Source organism: Rhinatrema bivittatum, chromosome 10, assembly GCF_901001135.1.
Source record: "Rhinatrema bivittatum chromosome 10, aRhiBiv1.1, whole genome shotgun sequence".
In the NCBI taxonomy this organism is placed as follows: Eukaryota; Metazoa; Chordata; class Amphibia; order Gymnophiona; family Rhinatrematidae; genus Rhinatrema; species Rhinatrema bivittatum.
In genome coordinates this window covers 127,236,250-127,262,712 of record NC_042624.1, presented here as the reverse complement: position 1 = coordinate 127,262,712, position 26,463 = coordinate 127,236,250, and the positions used below count along the sequence as shown (strand labels likewise).

Sequence of the window (26,463 nt, the reverse complement as noted above, 5' to 3'; positions counted from 1 at the left end):
CTCAAGCTGGGAAATGGTGGCCGTGGGAGCATCGGGATTCACATACACACTGCATGAATAGTGATTGTGGTGCCTTTGAGTGCCCCTGCATGTCTGAGTCTGTGAAGAATTGATTTCCCTCTAATTTAATCTGTTGCAGTATATTACCACTTTTACTTTCTAATGTAGATACTTGTGGAAGAGTGAGCTCTCAGTGGGTGTTGCCACAATCAGGCTTTTATACGTTCTAGAACAGAGTCCAGCACGCATGCTGCCTGTAATCTCATGGCAAGGAGTTACACTGCAGGAAAGTGAAGACTAATCGTATAGTGTTTGTCTTAGGAGCATCAGAGAGCCTGGGCGTTGAATCTGAATGGTTTTGACCTAGAGGAGGCAAAGATTCTGCGGCTGAGTGGAAAACCTCAGAATGCCCCTGAAGGTGAGTATTTACACTATTATCCATGGATGTTTGTGAGGCAGCTGGGATTCAGGTTGTGCTGTCACTGGCCTATCACAAATTGTAGCAAGTTGCTGGTCTTTAGCACTTGTTCTGTCAGTGTTGTGCAATTCCACTTCATGCAGTCAGGTCAGGGCAGACGAATGGGTTATGCAGTGCAGATGGAAAGTGAGAACAGGCTCACTGCTGTCACTGTGCTGCCTGTATTCTCTGATCTGTGCTGTGGGCTTAGCTTGTTCCTGAGGTGACAGACGAGTTCTCTCTGCCTCAGCCCCTGCTTCTATCAGGGAATAAGGTATTCTGGGACTCCAGAGGTGATAAGTCACTGTTCACTCCCTCTGGAGCTGGTGAGGGCCAGGGGGTTTCCAAAGGGACTCTCTCTCTTCTTTGTCCTCTCCATTTTTCCCTCTCACCCCAGGACTATTTTGTGTGCCTTCTTTCAAAGTGCTTCTTGGCTGGCTGTTCAGGGGGGGAGAAACTGCCATGCGCTGCAGCCTCTCGGTGGCAGTTCACTGCGGGCATGGGAGCACCAGGACTCTTCAGGAGGCAGTTAGAGCACTTACTGGAGAGACAGGAGCAAATTTTCGTGGTCCTTCTGCCGTGTTTGTGAGCAGCCCAAGGAATCCAAGATGGCGTCAGCTGGAGAGCACCACAGAGTCTGCACCATGTTCCATGTACGTACCCAAATCAGTCCAGACTCCTGCGATTTGCCTCCCTTCCAGCAGATGGAGACAGTTTTACTGACACTGTAACATAACCTGTGCTCCTCCTGCAGTCTGCCAATATTGCTCTGTCTCCAGTAAATGGAAGGTGGTACAAACCCTGCAGGGGGTTTAGAATAAACACAATTTTAGATTGAAAGCACTGGTGCTGGGTGACTTCTCCTTTAGCCCTCCCTGCGGGTCAGTAGGTCCTAGTGGGACCATCCCTTCAGGTAGAGGAGCTTCTTAGCGGGAGGGGTTGGACACCCTTTCCCGCTGAGGTGGGAGATATCTGGTGCTGCCAGTTCCCTCTCCCTCCTCCAATGTCCAGCCGGAGCCTGCCGCAACAGTAAGGCAAAAGTTTTAAAACAAAAGGGAGAGTGCAGCACGAATTTCCTGGTGCTGCTCTTGCTATGCCCCACAGTGGTCAGAGCACAGTGAGTTGGGTCACAAGCTTCCAGCCTCTGCCCCCGCTGCGTCTCCAGCGTTGAAGGTAGCTCGGGGGGGGGGCTGTGAACAAGCAGTGCTCCCTTGCGGTTGGCGTCAGGAGACTATGAGCAGTCGAGTACCGCCTTCCCAATTTCGGCAGGAATGGCAGCCATTTTGCGAGAGCACCAACCAGGTGCAGCAGGAAAGGATCCTGTAGCAAGGACCTGCTCTCCAGGTGATGCATTGTCCTTTCGCACTGAGGATATCTCCCCAAGGCTTCCTACCCAGGAGGGAAGGGTTAGGTCGGCCGTCATAGTTGGTGATTCGATTATTAGGAATGTAGATAGCTGGGTGGCTGATGGGTGTGAGGATCGCCTGGTAACTTGCCTACCTGGTGCGAAGGTGGCGGACCTCACGCATCACCTAGATAGGATTTTAGACAGTGCTGGGGAGGAGCCGGCTGTCGTGGTACATGTGGGCACCAACGACATAGGAAAATGTGGGAGGGAGGTTCTGGAAGCCAAATTTAGGCTCTTAGGTAGAAAGCTTAAATCCAGAACCTCCAGGGTAGCTTTCTCTGAAATGCTCCCTGTTCCACGCGCAGGTCACCAGAGACAGGCAGAGCTCCAGAGTCTCAATGTGTGGATGAGACGATGGTGCAAGGAAGAGGGATTCAGCTTTGTAAGGAACTGGGGAAACTTTTGGGGAAGGAGGAGTCTCTTCCGAAGGGATGGGCTGCACCTTAACCAGGATGGAACCAGACTGCTGGCGCTAACCTTTAAAAAGGAGATAGAGCAGCTTTTAAACTAGAACAAAGGGGAAAGCCGACATTCGCTCAGCAGCGCATGGTTCGGAGAGATGTATCTTTAAAGGATACTAATGATGCATTAGAATTAGGGCATCCCGACAGTGAGGTTCCAATAAGAAAAGTAGTCCAAGTGCCTGTAGCTAAAAAATTCTAACTTATCCCTATCAATTAAAAAGCAGGATGAAAATACAAACAAAAAACAAACTTTGAAATGTTTGTATGCTAATGCCAGAAGTCTAAGAAGTAAGATGGGAGAATTAGAAGGTATAGCAGTGAATGATGACATAGACTTAATTGGCATCTCAGAGACATGGTGGAAAGAGGATAACTAATGGGACAGTGCTATACCGGGGTACAAATTATATCGCAATGACAGAGAGGAGCAGTCGGGAGGAGGTGTGGTGCTTTATGTCCGGGATGGCATAGAGTCAACAGGATCAACATCCTGCATGAGACTAAATACAAAATTGAATCTTTATGGGTAGAAATCCCTTGTGTGTCGGGGAAGACTATAGTGATAGGAGTATACTACCGTCCACCTGGTCAAGATGGACAGTGATATACTAAGAGAAATTAGGGAAGCTAACCAAATTGGTAGTGCAGTAATAATGGGAGACTTCAGTTACCCCAATATTGACTGGGTAAATGTATCATTGGGACACGCTAGAGATAAGGTTCCTGGATGGAATAAATGATAGCTTTATGGAGCAATTGGTTCAGGAACAGACGAGAGAGGGAGCATTTTTAGATCTAATTCTCAGTGGAGGACAGGATTTGGTGAGAGAGGTAACGGTGGTGGGGCCGCTTGGCAATAGTGATCATAATATGATCAAATTTGATTTAATGACTGGAAAAGGAACAGTGTGCAAATCCAAGGCTCTCGTGCTAAACTTTCAAAAGGGAAACTTTGATAAAATGAGAAAAATTATTAGAAAAAAACTGAAAGGAGCAGCTACAAAAGTAAAAAATGTCCAAGAGGCGTGGTCATTGTTAAAAAAAATACCATTCTAGAAGCACAGTCCAGATGTATTCCACACATTAAGAAAGGTGGAAAGAAGGCAAAACGATTACCGGCATGGTTAAAAGGGGAGGTGAAAGAAGCTATTTTAGCGAAAAGATCTTCATTCAAAAATTGGAAGAAGGATCCAACAGAAGAAAATAGGATAAAGCATAAACGTTGGCAAGTTAAATGTAAGACATTGATAAGACAGGCTAAGAGAGAATTTGAAAAGAAGTTGGCTGTAGAGGCAAAAACTCACAGTAAAAACTTTTTAAAATATATCCGAAGCAGAAAGCCTGTGAGGGAGTCAGTTGGACCGTTAGATGATCGAGGGGTTATAGGGGCACTTAGGGAAGATAAGGCCATCGTGGAAAGATTAAATGATTTCTTTGCTTCAGTGTTTACTGAAGAGGATGTTGGGGAGGTACCCGTAATGGAGAAGGTTTTCATGGGTAATGATTCAGATGGACTGAATCAAATCACGGTGAACCTAGAAGATGTGGTAGGCCTGATTGACAAACTGAAGAGTAGTAAATCACCTGGACCGGATGGTATACACCCCAGAGTTCTGAAGGAACTAAAAAATGAAATTTCAGATCTATTAGTAAAAATTTGTAACTTATCATTAAAATCATCCATTGTATCTGAAGACTGGAGGATAGCTAATGTAACCCCAATGTTTAAAAAGGGCTTCAGGGGCGATCCGGGAAACTACAGACCGGTTAGCCTGACTTTCAGTGCCAGGAAAAATAGTGGAAAGTGTTCTAAACATCAAAATAGAAGGTTTAATGGAACAAAGTCAGCATGGCTTTACCCAGGGCAAGTCTTGCCTCACAAATCTGCTTCACCTTTTTGAAGGAGTTAATAAACATGTGGATAAAGGTGAACCGGTAGATGTAGTGTACTTGGATTTTCAGAAGGCATTTGACAAAGTTCCTCATGAGAGGCTTCTAGGAAAAGTGAAAAGTCATGGGATAGGTGGCGATGTCCTTTCGTGGATTGCAAACTGGCTAAAAGACAGGAAACAGAGAGTAGGATTAAATGGGCAATTTTCTCAGTGGAAGGGAGTGGACAGTGGAGTGCCTCAGGGATCTGTATTGGGACCCTTACTTTTCAATATATTTATAAATGATCTGGAAAGAAATACGACGAGTGAGATAATCAAATTTGCAGATGACACAAAATTGTTCAGAGTAGTTAAATCACAAGCAGATTGTGATAAATTGCAGGAAGACCTTGTGAGACTGGAAAATTGGGCATCCAAATGGCAGATGAAATTTAATGTGGATAAGTGCAAGGTGATGCATATAGGGAAAAATAACCCATGCTATAATTACACAATGTTGGGTTCCATATTAGGTGCTACAACCCAAGAAAGAGATCTAGGTGTCATAGTGGATAACACATTGAAATCGTCAGCTCAGTGTGCTGCGGCAGTCAAAAAAGCAAACAGAATGTTGGGAATTATTAGAAAGGGAATGGTGAATAAAACGGAAAATGTCATAATCCCTCTGTATCGCTCCATGGTGAGACCGCACCTTGAATACTGTGTACAATTCTGGTCGCCGCATCTCAAAAAAGATATAATTGCGATGGAGAAGGTACAGAGAAGGGCAACCAAAATAAGGGGAATGGAGCAGCTCCCCTATGAGGAAAGATTAAAGAGGTTAGGACTTTTCAGCTTGGAGAAGAGACGGCTGAGGGGGATATGTGAACTTAATAGCAGGTAATGGACTTCTCCTCCAAGAACTTATCCAATCCTTTTTTAAACACAGCTACACTAACTGCACTAACCACATCCTCTGGCAACAAATTCCAGAGTTTAATTGTGCGTTGAGTAAAAAAGAACTTTCTCCGATTAGTTTTAAATGTGCCCCATGCTAACTTCATGGAGTGCCCCCTAGTCTTTCTACTATCCGAAAGAGTAAATAACAGATTCACATCTACCCGTTCTAGACCTCTCATGATTTTAAACACCTCTATCATATCCCCCCTCAGATTCTTTCCAGATCATTTATAAATATACAAGCCGTTAAGCCCGTCACAACGGGCTACATTACATTTTTGTTTTCGGTCCATTTTTGAAAACAGCACCCTCCTACACTTTTTCTCCCTCATTCACCCTTCCCCCCTCAGTCACTCACCCCCTTCCCACCCCTCAGTCTTACTCACTCTCTGTCTCCCACTGCCTCCTTCCCCTCACTCTCACCTCTCTCCCCTTCCCTCACTCACTCCCACCTCTCTCCCCTTCCCTCAGTCACTCCCCACCCTGTCTCAATCCCATCCCCTCTCCCTCAGCCCTCCTCCACTCCCTTTTTCTCTGCTCCACAACTTCTTACCCTTCCACTTACTCACATCCCTGTCTCTCACCTCTCCCTCATTCTCCCTCTCCCCTCCCTCCCTCCCTCTCACTCAGTCCCTCCCTCCCTCTCTCTCTCTCCTCCCTCCCTCGCTACTGGCCGCCGCCGCTGCTCCTCGTCGTCGTTCGCTGACGCCGCTGCTGCCGCCATCGCCGCTGCTGCTGCCACCCGACGCCACCATGTTTTTTGGTTTTTTTTTTACGCTGGCTAAGACCGACGTCCTTGCCCGCAAATGCGCAGTAGAGCTGTGCTCTACTGCGCATTTGCGGGCCGTCGGTCATGGCCCATTTATAAGGTAGATTGAAAAGTAAGGGTCCCAATACAGATCCCTGAGGCACTCCACTGTCCACTCCCTTCCACTGAGAAAATTGACCATTTAATCCTATTCTGTTTCCTGTCTTTTAACCAATTTGTAATCCACGAAAGGACATCGCCACCTATCTCATGACTTTTCACTTTTCCTAGAAGCCTCTCATGAGGAACTTTGTCAAACGCCTTCTGAAAATCCAAGTACACTACATCTACCGGCTCACCTTTATCCACATGTTTATTAACTCCTTCAAAAAAGTGAAGCAGATTTGTGAGGCAAGGCTTGCCCTGGGTAAAGCCATGCTGACTTTGTTCCATTAAACCATGTCTTTCTATATGTTAAAACGACATTGCCCCCTAAATCGAGTGCAAGAGAGTAAGAAGGGCTTAGACTGTTTCGGGCAGTCCTCCGGCAACTTATGAACCTTATTTTCTCCCAGAGATTTGATAAGTTGCTCCAGGTTCTCACCAAAAAGCAACTGGCCCTTGAAGGGAAGGATTCCCAACTGCGCTTTTGGAAGAGGCGTCCGCAGACCAATTTCTCAGCCAGAGGAGGCGCCTGGCCGAGACCGCGAAGACCTTGTTTTGCACTAGCAGAATATCGTAAAGAGCGTCCGCCCCATACGTAATCGCTCCCTCCAAGCGCTCTGCCTCTGCAGGTGGGCGGTCTTGGGTGCTGAGTAATTGTTGAACCCACTTGAGGCTTGCCCGCTGCATGAGACTGCCGCAGATTGTTGCCTGAACTCCCAAGGACAGGACCTCAAATATGTGTTTGAGATAAAATTCCAACTTGTGGTCCTGGACATCCTTTAGAGCCGTAGCCCCAACCACCGGGATGGTGGTGAGTTTGGTAACCGCCGTGACAGAGGAATCCACCTTGGGCATCTTAAGTAGATTCAAGCAGTCCTCAGGAAGGGGGTAGAGCTTGTCCATAGCCCTCCCCACTCGGAGTCCCGCCTCAGGGGACTCCCATTCCCCAAGGAGCATCAGCTTATGCACAGGGTGAAAAGGAAAAGTACATGGAAGAGCCCTAAGTCCCACCAGGACCGGGTCCATGTTGGCAGGCATTGCAGCCGTAACCGTATCCGCCGGGGGCAGCTCAATTCCCAGTTCCTGCAAAATGAAGGGAATGAGCGGTTCTAGTTCCTCCTTTTGAAATAAGCGTAAAACTCGAGGATCGTCCCCCCCTCAAGGTGGGGCTAAGGAAGCCTCGGGTCAACATCCAGATCTTGAATTGGGACCGGTGGGACCCCCGGGATCACCCTAACCGAGCCCTGACCGTCTGGCGCCTTCGGAGGTTGCGGAGGGGAAATTCTCGGGGGGTTTTTTTGGGGAGGGGGGGGTCCAGGGATGGATCTTCCTTCTGCTGTAAGCTGGCTAAATAGGACTTGTGCATAAGAAGCACAAACTCCGCGGAGAAACAAGCCTTAGACATCCAGGGGGGGAGAGGGGTAGGAGGGAGTAGAGAAGTCGGGGGCTGGAATCGGGCTCACATTCCTCCTACACATCCGGTTCTGTATTTGATCCTGCTTCCAAGGTGGCCGCTGGGATCGGCTTGGCCACGTGGCGGTGAACTCTCTCCCGGGTCACTGTGGGCAAGGGGGACCACTGAGGGACCCTCCCACCCGGTAGGCACCTGAGCAGAGGCCTCCTCGAAAGCCGCATGGCAGGCGCTGGAACGCGGCATCAGCGCCGAAAAAAAATTGCAAAAAAAAGTTAAAACAGCTGCGATGAGCAGGGCTGAATCCGTCGGTCAGTGGAGGCAGCGACTGAACTCTGCACGCTGCCGGAGCTGCCCACAGATCTTAAAAGGTAAGAAAAGGAAGTAAAAAATACCGCTCTGCCTGTACCTTTTTTATTTATTTAACTGCTCTGCCAAGCCAGAGGGTACTGGTCTACAGTAGACAGACAATGGGGGAGTGACTGGACCACCAGTATCACCCCAGATGGGTCACCAGGAGCAAGGGGGCCTAGCATAAGAAGGGGGAGAGCAAGTTGTTTCTCCCCCCCCCCCCCCCCAAGGCTCCCAGCAGAGCAAAGAGACCGAAACGTCTCTGAGAAAAAATAGGAGAACTTTCAAAGCCCTTGCTTAAAATAAATAAATACTTGCTTGATCCAGACCAAAAAGGAAAGAAGATCCCCCCTCAGGGAAACTAAGGGAAGAAGGGGAACCGTAGGTTCAGCTGCTGGAGACAGACGAGTACTGAAGGGCTGCAGGGTAGGCTCTGTCCTGATATAGGAGACCCTTTCAGTTTTTCTGTCTCATCTGCTGGACAGGAGGCTCAACCCACTGTCTGGACTGATCCAGGTACGTACAGGGAACAAGTTATTGAAAATATTTGGATACAACTTAAGTTTTTCAATAGTATGTCCACAGTGGCTTTTGAAGAGAATACTGAAGGGTATATCTAAGGTGACGTCGGCTTTAAAACCTGACTCAGTCTCCATCTGTTAGCAGGGGAGCACATAACTCATTGGTCCTGAGGCTATCTTTCTACACTAATTTCTCCATTTTCCTCCATGGCCCTTGAAAGCTATCCAGGGCTGGTCTCCTCGACCATGGTATGTGGATCTGCAGTGACTGCTTTGTGACAGTCATCTTGACCTTCAAGCCAGGGTAAGGGCTTCCTTTCTGGTTTAGAAGTCTTGCACAGACTTTGGCAGTGCCCTACCCAGTAGAGGGATAGCTTGATTATATCCAATTTGTTTGGCCTGGTCAGGCTGGATGAAGAGGAAAGAGAAATTTTAATTCTTGAATTTTTCCTTTCCTTGAGTCCAGCCAAATCAGTCCTTGTTCTGTCAAGTATAAAATATTTCTGATTCATTTTTGGAATAACTGTGTGTGCTTGTCGACGCAATGGATATTAAGGTAGTATCCTGTATTCCTTAAGGTTTGTCTGTTCAATTTCTTGTTTTCTGTTCTCCCTTGAACAGCCTCTTGTTTTTGCATAGGGCAGTGGTTCCCAACCCTGTCCTGGGGCCGCCCTCAGCCAGTCAGGTTTTCAGGATATGGACAATGAATATACATGAGAGATTTTTATGCACTGCCTCCATTGTATGCAAATCTTACTCGTGCATATTCATTTAGATATCCTGAAAGCCTGGCCTGTTCATGGTTTAGTGCATTAAAAATGTTTGTTAGCACTTCATATCGAATACTGGCAGGCTGAGGTCAGCACAGCAGCCTATATAGGAAGATATCAGCAAGCCTGTTAGTCTTATCCTACGTGATCTGTTCTGGCTGGACTTAAGGAAAGGAAATTCAGCTAAGAATTTTCCTTTTGTGCAGAATTCCCCCAGATGTAATTTGTCCAGTTCTGGAGACTATACCTCTCACAAGATATTGAAAGGGTACAGAAGGTCCAGAGTATGCACCAAAACCCATGTGATATGATTCTTACAGCCCTATATACAAATACTCTAGAGGAGAGATGAGTGACATTTTTAAACACTTCAAAAGTACAAATACACAGGAAGCAAAACTTTTTTCAGGGGAAAGAAAGCTAGAACGAGAGGTCAGTGTAAGGTCCCGAAGGTGTTGGAAGTGGATAAAGAGCAGCTATTGGAATTTACATGAGATGGAGACTAACGGTAACTGATTTCAAGAGCCTGGGAGAAGCACAGGATAGTTGTAGAGAAGTCAGAGATCACTGGCATTTATTCCTGGTTCAAACTGTGCAGACTGGATGTACCTTGCAGTTCTTATGTGCTATCAGATTCTGTTTCTGAGACCATGACTCCTGAGTTGACTTTTTTTTTTTTTGTAATTAGAATATCAGAATAATCTGAAAGTCCTCTACAGCCAGAGAACAACACCAGGTTCCATCAGGAAAGCGAGCAGATACATCTCTTCCATGCCTGACCGAATCCTTGATGCTCCAGAAATCAGGAATGATTATTGTAAGTACCCAATGGAAGCTACTTCTGTGCAGCACAATAGTTTCATTTCAAAGTCACCTGGCAGTTTCATGGATCACTACGCTAGATTTGAACCGCTTGACAGTTTTGTTTGTGGTTTTTGTTTTTTTGTTTTTTTTTTTTTCAACCTATAAATATATAGAACTGGTATTGTATGTGATAAATACTTTGACAATAAGAGAAAAACTCACATATAAAGAGCTTTATGACGAATTAAACCCTTATATCTGAGCATACCATACATATATGCCGTGTAAGCGTTTAAATGTTCAAAACACTAAGAAGACGTAAGTGTTAAGCTCAGGTTAATTCATAATCATGGGGTTGTAATAACGTCATGCACTCATGCCACAACATAATTATATACTTCACTGGTTTTCTATTTTTGGTTTTTTTTTTTTTAATTTTATGCTTTGCTTGAAATCAACTTTACTTTATTTTTTTAAAAAAAGTTATGCAAGAAAAAGGTTTTTCAACTTAGCTCTGTCAAGAGAATGTCCATAGGCAAATCCCTGGCACTCGCCAATCTTCTTTCAACAATGTTTCTACAAACAGTAAAGCTGGGCTGCCCAAGTTAGACTTAAACAGAAGCCGTTCTTGAAACACAACGCAAAGTATAAAATTTTAAAAAAACCAAAAATAGAAAATCAGTGAAATATGTAATTGCGTTGTGGCATGAGTACATGACGTTATTACAACCCCATGATTATGAATTAACCTGAGCTTAACACTTACGTCTTCTTAGTGTTTTGAACATTAACGCTTACACGGCATATATGTATGGTATGCTCAGATATGAGGGTTTAATTCGTCATAAAACTCTTTATGTGAGTTTTTTCAACACATATAAGCCGTAACATATTTTAATAAGAAAAGACTATGTTGGCACATGAATAATTTGTAATCTATACCAATTATAGTGTTTTGTTGTGTTTTTCTTATTGTGCCTTTCTGTAAACCGTTGTGATGGTGAATTAACTTAACAACGGTATAGAAGAGTTAAAAAAAAAATAAAGGTAAGCCTTGGTCTGGTAGCTGATTCCCGGCATTGACTTAACCCCCAGGAGGGAGTGGCTGAGAGGCAGCATGTGCGAGACTGAGGGTGGCGGTGAAAGTATTTCCCTCTTCTCCCCCCCGCCCGGCACGAGACCAGGAAGCAGAGACAAGATAAGGTAGAAAGTCTCCGGTCTCTGAGGCTCGGATAGCCGCGCAGATTGCCTGTCGACGTCTGTCCCATCAGGTTGAGCAGCCTCGTCCAGGCTAGACCCCGATTTGGTACAAGGTGCTCCCTCATGGAGACCCTCCCGGGGGGGGGGGGGGGATGCCATCTTGCCCGCATGGTTGCCAGCTCCATCTCCCCCCCCCCCCCCCGATCGCCATATTGTCCGCACAAGTGAGACGTGCGTACAGCGTCGAGCCAGGCGCATAAACTACTTGTGTGCATAGCGGCCTGCGCATCTCGCCGTAGGCGCACATAGCGGCCTGCACGCACATCTTTGATGCGCCTGGAGCACGTATCTAAGCCTCCCGGCGAACGCACATAGGTGCTCAGGTGAGTTTTAAACTACTTCATGCGCCCAAATCATGGCACCACCGACCAAGAAAGCCAAGGGACAAGCTCTCTGCCACACGAGCGGCACAACAGGAAGTGGCTTGGGCCCTGTGCCTGCAGTGCGAAGAGGCCCTGGGGGAACCAGGGCAAGGCGCCCCCTGCCCCCCCCCCCGGCCAGTAGAGGAATCCGGCTCCACCAACGACAGTACAGTGGACCTCTCTATCCCTGGCTTGGTCTCTACTCAATTGGGCACCTCGGGGAATGCTGCTGGCTTAAATATGGACCCAGGAACCTTCTCCTGGGTAGAATTCTTTAAAGGGCTGCAAGCCTTTGTCCAGGCACAATCTGTGCCGCCGGCGACACTGCCACAGCCTCCACCAGAAGACCAGAACCTTCCAGGCCCCTCCTGGCCTCCCCGAGACGTGCCACCTCCAAACAAGACTCCTCTTAGGGGACACAGACAACTCTGAGGCAGAACTAGACTCCCTGGAGGAAGGAGAAATCCCTCCAGCAACAGATCCATACCGAACCATGATGCATTTCTTCTCCAGAGACAAGTTACCAGACCTCGCGTCTCGGAGTTTGAAGGAACTGGCCATCCCAGGCACAAGCGCCACAGCAGAGCTAAAGACGAACCCTCTGCTGGTCAGGCTCCGTCAGGGCTCATGCCATTTTCCATTACTACAGGCCGTACAACAACTGATCGACTTGGAATGGAATGCCCCGGAGGCTAGTTTCAAAGGAGGATGGGCCCTAGAAGCCCTATATCCACTGGAGCCCTCAGCCAAAGAACTCCTGGTGTTCCCTAAAGTGGACGCCATGGTCTGCGCTGTCACGAATTGCACTACCATTCCAGTCGGAGGAGCGGCACTCAAGGATGCCCAGGACAGTTGTCAGGAATCAATCTTTAAACAGTCATTTGATGCAGCTATGACACTACAGATCGCTGCCTGCTGTGCCATGGTGACACAGGCCTGCTTATCTCTTGCCAGGAACGCTACCACGCCCGTCAAAACATTAGAACCAGCGATATCCTTCCTCACAGATGCAACATCCAACCTGGTGCGCGCCTCATCCATTGTGGCAGCCAGAAGACAACTCTGGCTCTGAAGCTGGTCAGCTGACGCGACCTCCAAGACTAAACTCACGAGAGCGCCTTTTAAAGGAGCCCTCCTGTTCGGAAGCAAACTGGAGAAGTTAGCTGACAAATGGGGCGAATCCCCAGTACCTCGGCTACTGGAGGACAAGAACAAAAGTAATCTCCCCTCTCCCCGAATATCCAAGGGCAGAGGATCACAGTGCTTCAGATCATACAGGAATACATACCAAGCACCTCGCCCTGCAGGCAGGGGCCAGTCCTTTCGAAACAAACACAAGAGGGGAGCTGGCTCAGGTCCAGGCCCCAGCCGCACCCCACAATGAGAATCAACAGACCCATCCACAGGAAGAAGCCATAGGGGGCAGGCTTGCCCTATTCTACCAAAGATGGGTCGAGATAACGTCGGACAGGTGGGTCCTAACCATCATTCGAGGGGGATATTATCTGGACTTCCACAGCATCCCCCCAGACAAATTTGTGAAATCCCCCTGCCACGACCCCTCCAAGAGGACGGCAGTGGAAACCACACTGACAAAATTGCTCTCCCTGGAGGCTATAACATCGGTGCCCACGCACCAACGAAATACTGGGCACTATTCCATCTATTTTATCGTCCCCAAGAAAGAGGGAACGTTCTGGCCCATCCTGGACCTCAAGTCTGTCACCTGGAAAGTTATTCTAGTGGTGATCACTTTGGCACATAGTGAGTTCAGGCCTTAGTTACGTACCCGCCATACACAAAATTCTTTCATGATCGTGTGGTCCTACATACGCATCCCAAGTTCCTGCCTAAGGTTGTGACTGGCGTTCACATCAATCAGTCCATTGTTGTTTTCCCCAGGCCTCATTCCCATCTATGGGAATGGGCTCTTCATACATTGGATTGGAAGAGGGCTTTGGTTTTCTATTTGGAACAGACAGGTTACAGGCAATCCATGCAACTCTGTTTTTTTTTTTATAACAATAGGTTGGGAGTTGCGGTGGGTAAACACTCTAACTGGCTAGTGGACTGCATCGCTCTCTGCTATGCACAAGTGGGCTGTCAGCTTGGAGGCCGAATCAAAGATCTCTCCCTGAGGGCGATGGCGATGTTAGCCCACTTGCAGGTAGTTTCCATGGCTGACATTTGCCAGGCAGCAACATAGAGGTCCCTGTACATGTTCGCTGTCCACTACTGCTTGGACAAGGATGGTCGACAAGACAGTGTCTTCGGCCAATCTGTCCTTCGTAACCTCTTTCAGATTTAAACTGAACTCTTCCTGCCTAGGGCCCATTCTTTGGTTCAGGCTGTATGTTACCATCAGCATCGCAGTTATTTTGGTGCCTGTTTCGCATGGTTCTGGTCGGGAGCAGCCTGTAGCTTGGTATTTACCCATCTGTGAGGGCTACCATCCTGCTTGTCCTAGGAGAAAGTGCAGTTGCTTACCTGTAACAGGTGTTCTCCTAGGACAGCAGGATGTTAGTGAGGTGATGGGTGGGTTTCCTGAGGACTGATTTGGGTTGTCCTGCATTTTTTGTTTTATTTTCTCATGTATTTTTCTCTGTTACAAGACTGAAGGGGGACCTCGCGTGGAAGCGCAGATAGTGGCATGCTCAGTGTGCCAGTCAAAGCTTTCCATGCTGGGCTCCATCTGATGCCACCCACGTGTGAGGACTAACATCCTGGGTCCTCTGAGAACACCTACTACAGGTAAGTAACTGCGCTTTATCTTAATTTCCTTTTATCCTGCGATACTTGTCCAGGTGAATGTATTATGCTTCCGTGCTAGCATGTGGAAACGGTACTAAGTTTTCTACAGCATCTTTCAGTACATGACAAACTTCTTTGTATGTGTGCTTTTCATTGCATGGTTCCATGCTAGCTAGCTTTGGTGTCTTTCCTTAGGAAGCATCCTTGCTAGGGCAGTAAGGATAATGGGAGAGAACCAGGTTTGTGGGGGGTGTTTTTTGTGTTTGTTTTTTTAAAGGCTTTGGCATCTGTAAGTTGAATTGTTGGTAGATGAACTTCAGCAACCCCTCTTGTTACTGACTTTTTACCCAAAAATCCTAAAGCGGGAAAACACATTTTAGTTTACCTTTAGAAATCAGAGTGCAGAAATGTTATTGGTAAGGTTAAATAGATCTTTCTTAGAATCTTTTTAAAATAGCCAAGGTAGTTTGTTCTGACGGGCAAAGCTTTTATTTCCACATGCATAGCCTTGAAATGATCAGCTTGTTTGCTTTGTGACTTTGGTTACTGACATAAGCTCTTTGCTCTTAATGTACTTTCCTTTCAGGCCAAAGCTGTATCTGCACTATCTTTAGTGTAGACAGATCCTCTGTCTTGGATCAGTTTATGCTGATAATCATGGCTGATGTGCTACTTATTTAAAAAGCTGCTGTAAGCAAGCTTAGAAGTGCAGGGACCTGTCTGCTACAGGACACTTCCTGTTACCCTCCCACTTCACTTCATGATCCTAAGTTCAGGAAAAAGACCAACATACTCAGAATCAGACTTATCAGATTTGGCAGGATTTAGCATTTAGAAGATACTTCTCTGAAAACCTGGCTACTAAGCACCAATTTACCCTAAATGTTCTGTACCATGGGTGGTTACAAACATACCATAAACCTTAGTCTGCTTAATATATTAATACTTATGGCTAACTTACTTACTCTTGGTCCCAACTTCAGGTGATCTCCCCTGTTTGCCTCTGAAGCAGGCTCCAGCTGGAGAGCTGGAAATGTGGGCGGGAGAGGAGACTTGCTTCTGAGTCCCGTACTAGCAGAGCTGTCAGGCTGCTCTCGGCTTCCCGTTGCCTCAGGCTTCGTACCACCATTAGTCCCTGCACAGGGCCTATCCGGTCCCCTGGCCACACATTAGTCTTCTCCCTCCTCGATAGCAGGGGTTGCTGGGCTGCTTCAGGTTTGCCCTTCTGGTTCACTTTCAGACTCGCTCCTCCAGTTTCGCGCTCTCCTCCTTATTTGCCCCCCATCTGATAAATATGCATAAGCTCATGCATAATCACGTGGTAGGTGTAGGGTCTTTGCTGCATTGCAAGTCTTTTCCTCCCTCCCCTTTTCTTCAGTGGGGGAAGGGTGTTTCCTGTCATGTATGCCAAGTTGCTTACCAGAGTCAGTGTTTTTTCAGTCCCAGACTGCCCTCCATCTTCCAATGGTGGGGGGTCCTTCTGACCTCTGGACTCCCAGTCCATGACTCCTGTTTTGGTCTTATTTACACAGGAGCATACAAACAATAAGATCTTGATAGCATCTTTCAGTGCTTGTTTACAGTTCTCATCTGGTCAAAGGTATTCTTTTTTCAGCTATGACAGTTTGGGGCCTATCAGTATTTGTCTGCATACTTCTTTGGCTATTATGATTCATATTTGGTGCTTTCAGTGGTAAAACATGGGATATCTCCCTACGCTGCCATCTTAACCTCAGAATTTTTAGAAACGTTAACTGCTAATAGTGCCTCAGCACTCAATTGCACTGAATTAAAATGTTAAATTATTTTAACGGCACAGTAAATTTTCCTTAAATATTTTTCAACTACTTCCATGTCCCCTGCCCCTCACTCTGCACTTAATTTAATATTCTCAGATGGTACAAGTACTCGCCAGGCGTGGCCAGCAGGGGATGCTAGCTTAATGTTTAATCTTCATCTCTTCCCAGAGCAGACTAGTATAAGCCACAGGGTCAGCCCTTGTCAAACAGACTAGCATGAGTTTGGAATGGTGTGGGCTAAGCCATGGAGCTGGACCTGGAATCTGAGCATTTAAGAACCTCCCTTTTTTTTTCTTTTTTTTTTTTCAATACCACTTTTCTGGGAGCAGTTGTGGTAACATGTCACAGGCACCAATTGGCTTGTATTGACTAAAATGTCAAAGGGTGTATGAAGCATTTGGATCCTATTTTTGGAAGTAATAATCACTGTTCCAACCATGGCTGCTCCAAGGAGCTAAGGGGACATGTAGGGGAGCAGCTTAAAGAATTTCTTAAACTAAGGGTCTTGCAACAGGGTGCATGCAATTAAAATTTAGAATTCTTTACAAAGTCCTTATGATAATTCACAAAGCCACGCACAATGTAATACCTCTTGATCTTATCTTACCTCTTCATTTCCACAAATCCTCCAGACCTGTAAGATCTGCCTACAAAGGCTCTCTACACCGCCCTAAGGAAACATGCCCTATCCACTGCTGGTCCCTCTCAATGGAACACTCTCTTCCCCCAGATCTCCGGCTAGAATCATGCCCACTAACTTTAAAAAAAACCTTAAAACTTGGCTTTTCAAACAAGCCTTTCCTCATCCAGATGATCCCCCCTCTGAAATCAGGAAGATCCACCCCGGAACACTAATTGATACTGCTTCACACTCACAAGGAAGTACGTGCGCCCTCTCTTCTAGGTCATTCGTGCTCCATTCTCGCCCGGAATGGACTCTGCCATCTGGCTTGGTCTAGACTGAACATACTTTCTGACTTCCTTAATGCCTTATTGTGTATTTATTTTCATTGCTTAGTATATAATTTGATCTTACTATTTGTTTTATCTTATAGGCTTTTTATCATTGCGTGTTTATTATCATATGTTTTCTCTTGATTTGATATTGTTTGAGTCATCCTATTCCTCACGTGGCTCACACTTTTTCAGTTGTCATTATTTACCTTTGTTTTTGATCCCTTATTCCCAGTTCCATGTCACCCTGTTCTATGTAATGCTATTTGCAACTTTTGTTTTCACTGTAAACAGATATGTAAATTTTCTACATGAATGTCGGTATATAAAAGTCCAAAATAAATAAATAAATGCACCTGAAATACTACACTGTACAAAGGTAGAGCCACCTGACAAGGGGATGTTTGCATTTTAGATCTGAACTTGATTGACTGGAGTGCTCAGAACTGTTTGGCTGTTGCCTTGGGAGACACCGTGTACCTATGGAACGCCGCCTCAGGTGACATTGTGATGCTACTGCAAATGGAGCAGCCTGAGGAGTACATATCTTCTGTGTCCTGGATAAAAGAAGGCAATTACCTTGCTGTCGGCACCAGTAATAATGAGGTTCAGGTAAGCAGCACTTTCCACTGCCAGTGTGGCAGCTCTTCAGCTTAATCAAAGCTTTTCATCTGATTAGCATTGCAGTGCAGCTACAAAGGTAGAGTGTGCAACAGGCGTGGACACTTTTTAAAAAATACCATCTTAGAAGCCCAGTTCAGATGTATTCCACGCATTAAGAAAGATGGAAGGAAGGTCAAACTATTGCCGGCATGGTTAAAAAGTGAGATGAAAGAAGCTATTTTGGCAATAAGATCGTCATTCAGAAAATTGGAAGAAGGATCCATCAGTGGAAAATAGGATAATGCATAAGCGTTGGCAAGTTAAATATAAGACATTGATAAGTCAGGCTAAGAGAATCTGAAAAGAAGTTGGCCATAGAGGCAAAAACTCACAACTTTTAAAAATATATCTGAAGCAGAAAGACTGTGAGAGTTGGTTAGACCATTAGATGAATGAGGGGTTAAAGGGGCACTTAGGGCAGATAAGGCCATTGAGGAAAGATTAAATAAATTCTTTTGCTTTGGTGTTTATTGAAGAGTATGTTGGAGATACCCGTTCTGGAGACTGTCATTAATTCAAATTTGATCATGTTATGATCACTATTGCCAAGCAGCACCACTGTACCTTTTCTATCCAGATCCTGGTCTCCATTAAGAGTTAGATCTAAAATTGCTCCCTCTCTCATCTGATTCTGAACCAATTGCTCCATAAAACTATTTATTCCATCCAGGAACTTTCTCTCTAGCATATCCTGATATTACATTTACCCAGTCAATATTGGGATAGTTGAAAATCGGTATGCTATGTCATCAAACATTTATCTTGTCAAATGTCCTTGTGAGATGATTGGACTGGACCATTTCTCAGGGCATGATTCTAAGGGCCACTTTCCTGACAGATGAAAATTTATTGGAAGACTGTCAAATCCTGGAATATCACAAATGACAAGTAGCAAACCAGATTTCTCCTAAGATAAGCAGGATGGTAGTCCTCACATGGGTGGCATCAGATGGAGCCCAGCAGGGAAAACTTGTCAAAGTTTCTAGAAACTTTGACACACACTGAGCGCGCCCAGCATACCACCATCCACGTGTCCACGCAGGGTCCTTCTTTGGTCTTTCTGTGACTCTGAAGCCTCTGCAGCTCGCTCTTTTTGTCCATTCTTCTCAAGTCCTGTTGGGTCCCTGTTCACTTTCAGGGTTATTTTCAGGCGCCGCGGCAAGCTTTTTTTTTTTTTCTCATTCACGGTCAATTACAGCCTGTGCTGCCTCCCAGTGGCCACTGGGCACCGACTGTGCCCAGTGTTTTTTCCCATGGCATCTGGCTTCCGCCAGTGCCCCCGGACTATGTCTATCACAGATCCTCATGAGGTCTGTCTTGTGCCTGGGGGCATTGCATGATGTCCCTGGCTGTGATCTTTGTGCCCCGATGATCCCCAAATGCCGTCGGGCATGCCTTGATAAAATGTAGAAATTGTTTTGCCCCAAAAAGTCAGAACCCTCTACTTCAGCATTGGGGCTTCAACACCAAAGGGTAAGGAGATCACTGTGATCCCGACCCCTTTGGTGTCTCCTCCACTACAGACTACCAGTTTAGAACTAGGTGCGGGGGCAGTCTGTCTTCTCGTTCCAGGTCTGGATCCTCTCCATCTCCCTCAGCTCTGGGGAAAGACCAGGCCAAGCATCGGGAGAAATCTAGAAAACATCGCCATAGATCCTAGTCGCATGCTTTGGACCTCTGGAGGGCACCGGCACCATCCGTGCTGCCCCGAAGCGGTTCCAGGCCGAGGAAGCCTTGCCTTCTATGCAACCCGAAGAACCGCAGTGATATGCACTGAGGTCACCTGTCCAAGGCTGGCTTAAAAACAACCTCTGTGAGAGTTCACCTTGGTGCCATCGAGGCATGACATCAGGGGGTGGATGACTCGTCCATCTCAACACATCCTCTTGTGGGACGTTTCATGTGAGGTTTACTTCAGCTCAAGCCCCTGATACAGCCCCCCAGCGGTATCTTGGGACTTCAACGTGGTGTTATCCCATCTCATGAGGGCACTGTTTGAGCCTCTGAGATCTTATGACCTGAAGTAACGCCTAAAAACTGAATCCCTTCTAATCTCACAGACAACATCCTAATGGGCCTAGATAAAGGCCAATCCTATCTATTGGCTCTACTCGACATCTCAGCAGCGTTAAACACCATGAACCATTCAATTCTCATCAACTCTGGCTCCGAAACTGGTCAGCGAACGCATCCTGCAAAGCTAGACTCACGAGGATGCCATTTCAAAGGATCCCTCTTGTTCGGAAGCGAACTGGAGAAACTGGCAGACAAATGGGGAGACTCCCCATTGCCGCGCTTACCAGAAGACAAGACAGAGAAACCAGCGGCCCTTCCCCAGATCATCCCGCGGCAGAGGATCACAGCGCTTCAACCCTTATAGCAGGAACAGCTATCAAGCGCCACGCTCCACAGGCAGAAACCAGTCCTTTCGGAACAAGCACAACAAGAGAGGGAACCGGCTCGGGTTCAGGCCCCAGCTGCACCCCACAATGAGATTCAGCCGACCCGTCTAAAGGAAGAAACCATAGGGGGCAGACTAACCCTATTCTACCGCAGATGGGTTGAACTTCGGACAAGTGGGTCCTAGTCATCATTCGGGAGGGGGGTACTATTTGGATTTCCTGCGAACCCCTCCGGACAAGTTTGTGGAGTCTCCTTGCCACGACCCCGCCAAGAGGGCGGCAGTGGAATCCACGCTAAACAGACTTCTGGCTCTCAAGGCCATCATACCGGTACCTCCACAGGAAGCAAATACGAGGCAGCATTCCATTTACCTTATCTTTCCCAAGAAAGAGGGAACGTTCCGGCCCATCCTGGACCTCAAGTCGGTCAACCGTCACCTGAGGATCCCCCGCTTCCGCATGGAAACCCTGCGCTCCGTGATAAAGGCAATACAACCGGGAGAGTTCCTCACCTCCCTGGATCTCTCGGAAACCTACCTGCATATACCAATTCACCAGGAACACCAGAGATATCTACGCTTCAAGGTCCTGGACCGCCACTTCCAGTTCCGGGTGCTTCCCTTCGGGTTAGCCACAGCTCCCCAGACACTTACCAAGGTAATAGTGGTGGTGGCAGCAGCATTGAGGAAGGAAGGGATCCTGGTACACCCTTACCTAGACGATTGGCTGATCAGAGCGAAGTCGCCAGCGGAAAGCCACCAAGCGACCAGCAGAGTCATAACTCTAATAGAGAGCCTAGGATGGGTGGTCAACACAAACAAGAGTTCTCTACAGCCATCCCAGTCACTGGAATACCTAGGAGTCCAATTCGACACCAAAGAAGAAAAGGTCAGCCTGACCCTCATGAGGAGGTCAAAACTATGGAACCGGCTGCAAACACTACTGAACGACCCTCGTCCCACAGCATGGAATTACCTGCAAGTCCTCGGGCTGATGGCATCCATGCTGGAAGTAGTGCCTTGGGCAAGAGCCCACATGAGGCCCCTTCAGCACTCTCTCCTATTAAGATGGAGCCCATGGACCCAGAACTACAACCGTTCGGCTGGCAGTCCCAAGCAGTCTCCGGACCCAGCTACGGTGGTGGCTACAGACCAACCACAAAACAGGGGATCAAGACTATCCTCCCCGACATGGACCCTGCTCACCACAGACGCCAGTCTACGAGGATGGGGGCACACTGCGAGGAGTTAACCGCCCAAGGGCGGTGGAACACCGAAGAGGCAGGATGGAACATCAACTGCCTGGAAGCAAGGGCAGTCAGACTAGCCTGCCTACGGTTCGCCCACAGAATCCGGGACAAAGCAGTAAGGGTGATGTTAGACAACGCCACAACGGTAGCCTACATCAACCGACAAGGGGGCACCAGAAGCCAGCAGGTGTCCCTAGAAATAGACCCACTGATGGCATGGGCGGAAGCAAGTCTCCAGGAGATCTCTGCCGTCCACATCGCCAGGAAAGACAACATAACTGCAGACTACCTCAGCAGAGAGCCTAGATCCCGGAGAATGGAAGCTGTCTGCCACAGCATTCCAGATAATAGTGAACCGGTGGGGGACACCGGTCATGGATCTTCTGGCAAGCAGAGCCAATGCGCAAGTACCCAGATACTTCAGCCGCAGATGGGAACCGCAGTCTCAAAGAATCGACGCCCTGGTGCAGACCTGTCCACTGGGGGCCCTACTTATACGCCTTCCCGCCGTGGCCCTTGCTGGGCGCAATCATTCACAAGATACAGTTACACAAGGGACTAGTTCTTCTGGTGGCTCCAGATTGGCCAAGAAGACCGTGGTACGCGGACATGAGAAGACTACTGTCAGGGAACCCTCTTCCCCTGCTGCCTCAGAGACCTACAGCAAGGACCGATCCTCCTCGAGGACCCAGCTCAATTCTCTCTTACGGTCTGGCCATTGAGAGTGCTCGCCTGAGGAAGAACGGATACTCGGGGGCTGTAATCAACACCCTCCTCCGAGCACGCAAGTTCTCCACCTCACTATCGTACATAAGGATTTGGAGAGTATTCGAAGCCTGGTGCAATGATCACAACATCAACCCGCGCTCATTCAAAGTTCCAGTGATCCTGGAATTCTTACAGAACGGGCTTCAGAAGGACCTGTCCCTCAATTCCATCAAGGTACAGGTGGCAGCTTTATCGTGCTATGGCTCCAGGAGTGAAGGCGACAGCATAGCTTCTCACCCAGACGCGTCACGCTTCCTGAAGGAAGTCAAATACATCCGCCCACCTCTAAAGTGGCCGGTACCTCTATGGAATCTCAACCTCGTCCTGGACTTTCTAGCAGGAAACAGTTTCAGACCCCTCCGAGGCCTGTCTCTCCGTCTCTTGACTTTAAAGACTGTATTTTTGCTGGCAGTCTGCTCAGCCTGCCGCATCTCTGAACTACAAGCACTGTCCTGCCGTGAACCGTTCCTCAGGTTCACACCGGGATCCATACAACTGCGCACGGTTCCCTCGTTCCTCCCCAAAGTGGCTCTCACTTCCACCTTAACCATCTCACTCCCATCGGCGGATGCCCTGAAGAATTCAGAAGAAGCCCAGAGCCTACGCCACCTCAACCTCGGCAGACTCTTATCCAGATACCTGGAAATATCGGAACCCGTAAGAAAGACGGACCACCTTTTCGTCCACAGCGGGAAGAAACAAGGGGAAGCGGCCTCGCGGGCCACGATAGCCCGCTGGATCAAGGAATTCATCAAGGCGGCCTATGTAGAAGCAGGAAAGCCCCCGCCTCTACAGGTTAAGGCCCATTCGACCAGAGCCCAGGCAGCGTCCTGGGCGGAGACCAGAATGTCACCTGCTGAAATTTGCAGGGCGGCGACATGTTCCTCCATCCATACTTTCTCCAGATTTTACCGTCTCAACGTTCAAGCTCAGGAGGATATGGCATTTGCAAGGGCAATACTGAGTGGGTCACGGGCAGCCTCCCACCTGGTTCGGGAGTAGCTTTTATACATCCCATTGGTCCTGAGTCCATCTGCTACACGCTAGGAAATGGAGAAATTACTTACCTGATTTCGTTTTCCTTAGTGTAGACAGATGGACTCAGTATCCCGCCCTTGGCTGCCGGACACATACATGACTCAAGGGTAAGCCAGATTTTCATTTACCCAGGATATCCACCCTACCGGGTGCAGACGCTTCAGGTTGAGCTCCCTGGCGGTCTCCAGCTATAGCTCACCAACCAATCTATTAATCAGGTTAATCAAGTTTTAACGTTAACTAAGTTATAAAGTTATTCAAGTTATAAATTTAATCAGTCAGTCAAACATATATCCACGATGCTTTGCAAGGAAGAATACTGAGGATTTGCACTTCCTGCAGGGGTATATGTACTAGGGGCTGACGTCAGATTGAAATCTGATCCGTCTCCAACTGCTAACAGGAGTACACTATACCCATTGGTCCTGAGTCCCTCTGTCTACACTAAGGAAAATGGAGAAATTACTTACCTGATAATTTCAATCTCACCCCATTTATTCCACTCACGGAGTACCTCAGGGTTCGTCTCTTTCCCCTACACTGTTTAATATTTATCTGCTTCCCCTTTGCCAGCTTCTATCAACTCTTAACCTGACCCACTTCATCTACGCTGACGACGTGCAGATCTTGATCCCCATCTCAGATCCCATCGCTGAAACCCTAAATTTCTGGAACAGCTGTCTTCACTCCATCGACCTTTTCCTCTCCAGCCTCGACCTTGTCCTCAACACTTCCAAAACTGAGCTCCTTTTCATCTCTCCCAATGACTGCAACCGCATCATCCCATCAGTGAACCACGTGAGAGACCTAGGAGCTATTCTAGACACCCGAATGAATTTCAAAAAATTTATAAACACCACAAAAAAATGCTTCTATAAGCTACATGTTCTAAAACAGCTCAGACCCCTCTTACACCATCATGATTACCGCTCAGTCCTCCAGGCAATACTGTTTTCAAAAATTGACTACTGTAATGCTTTACTCCTTGGCCTTCCTGCCTCCACAACTAAACCATTACAGATGATCCAGAACGCCGCAGCTCTGATCTTAACCAATTCAAGGCAAAGAGACCATATCACCCCTATCCTCAAAAACTTACACTGGCTTCCCATCAACTATAGAATCCTGTTTAAGACCATGACAATTATCCACAAAACCATCTACCTTCAATCTACACTCCAACTCAAAATTCCGCTCAGCCTTCACTCCTCTGCAAGACCGATCAGATCGGCATATAAAGGATCTCTTCACGAACCCACCTCTAAATCCTCACTTCACCCCTCCATTAGGAAACGTGCATTGTCTACTGCCGGACCCTCTCAATGGAATTCATTACCACCAGAGCTTTGACAGGAACAATGCCCTTTCACCTTCAGAAAGAATCTGAAAACATGGCTTTTCAAACTAGCCTTCCTCTAACCAATTCATAATCCCCTGTCAGTTCTACTCTGTTCCATTATAACTTCAGTAACTCTGGCTGCCCTCTGGCTCCAACCTATTATTAGGCAAGCCACCCCGATAGATTCGCAGCCCTTCCCCCCCCTTCACACACTGCCTGGTCTTTCTCCCTCCCCCCTCCGCCCTGACCTTGACATTTCCCTTCCAACCCTTAACACCACCATCGTCAATCCCGTATAGATTTACTCACCCTTGAAGAACTGTTTGTTTGATTTCCTACATGGTTACTCGTCAAGTTTATAAACTACTTATTGTTTTCACTATAGTAACACAATGTTCAGCCAATTCTTCCTTGGTCTCTTGTCCCGAATTGCATCACCCTGTTTTTTGTAACTTCCTCCTATTCTTTTGGTTATCCCCTGTTATGCTGTAAACCGGTACGATAAGATATTTATCTTGAGCATCGGTATATTAAGATTCTAAATAAGTACCTATCTTGGAAGATTTGTCTTCCTTGTGGCGATCACCTCAGCATGCAGGGTCAGCGAACATCAGGCTTTTGGTATCTTACCAGTCTTATACAAATTTTTTCATAAGGTAGCTTTGCGTAAGCATCCAAAGTTCCTATTCAGGGTGGTCAGAATTTAATCTCAATCAATCTATTATCCTGCCCACCTTTTTTTTTTTTCCAAGGTCACACTCTCATCGAGGTGAGTGTCCTGCACACTCCAGATTGTTAAAGGGCTCTGGCCTTTTACTTGGACTTGGATGGTGACTCGCCACCAGTCCACTCAACCTTGTCTCCTTTGACCAGAACAGATTGGGAGTCGCAGTGTCCAAGCAAGCAGACTGTATTTCATTCTGCTACGTACAAGCAGGACTGCAACTTGAGGGCCATGTCAGCTTCAGTGGTTCACTCGTGTGCGTGTGTGTGTGTGTGTGTGTGGTACCCGTACACGAGATCTGCAGGGCAGCGACCTGAAGCTCCCTCCACACCTTCACCTTTCATTACTGTTTGGACAAAGATGGGTGACATAACAGTAATTTTGGTCGGTCAGTCCATTGTAAAACCCAACTCTCCCTGCCTCTGGCCCTTGGTTCAGGCTGTCTCCCAGTATTTTAGTAGCACTGGTTGTTGTGCGTGTTGGCACCTGTTAAGTGCTGTCTATCTTATCTTTGGGAGCAGCCTGTAGCTATGTATTCACCCATGTGTGAAGACTACCATCCTGTAACAAGTGTTCTCCTAGGACAGCAGGATGCTAGTTCTCACGAAACCAGCCCACTGCCCTGCAGAGTTGGGTTTCTTTAGGTTTGTTTTATTTTTCGCGAATTCTGTATTATAAGACTGAAGATGGATGGTGGCATGCTCAGTGTGTGTCAAAGTTTCTGGAAACCTTGACACAAGTTTTCCGTACCAGGCTTGATCTGTCACCCATGTGTGAGGACTAATATCCTGCTGTCCTAGGAGAACACCTGTTACAGATAAGCAATTCTGCTATTCCAGGAGTGACGAGCACCCATGTTAGATGTTTACTTCTGTGATCAGAGAGGCCCTGAAAATTCTGCTCCTGGAGAGGGACACAAAGCAAGTTAGGCTTGGACACCAGCCCTCTAGTTTGAGGAGAGGGTCTTGTATGCTTGTCCTCCATTTTCTTCTGGTAGCTACAACTCTGATAAGAGGCCCAAAATTCTCAGTCTCTATTGGCTGAGACGCTGGTTTCCACTTCTGAGAGAGATCAATCAAAAATCTGATCGTTGTAAAATTTCCCATATTTTTTTTGTTGTAATTTTTTATTGAACATATATTAACATAATGTGTGTGTGTGTGTGTGTAATCACATGGCTAATGAAACAATGTATATAGTCTAATAGACAGTGATTAAAAATGG

At 47.1% G+C, this 26,463-nt stretch overlaps 1 protein-coding gene across 2 annotated transcripts in view; it reads left to right on the top strand.

The window, feature by feature from the left end:
• The window catches only part of CDC20 (cell division cycle 20), a 75,956-nt gene that overhangs the window by 8,652 nt on the left and 40,841 nt on the right, over nt 1-26,463 (top strand). For both annotated transcript variants that reach the window (XM_029618640.1, XM_029618641.1), the window contains exons 4-6: nt 322-418; nt 9,815-9,943; nt 17,472-17,668. In XM_029618640.1, coding sequence (XP_029474500.1) covers nt 322-418; nt 9,815-9,943; nt 17,472-17,668 — 423 coding nt within the window. The remainder of the gene's footprint in view (nt 1-321; nt 419-9,814; nt 9,944-17,471; nt 17,669-26,463) is intronic.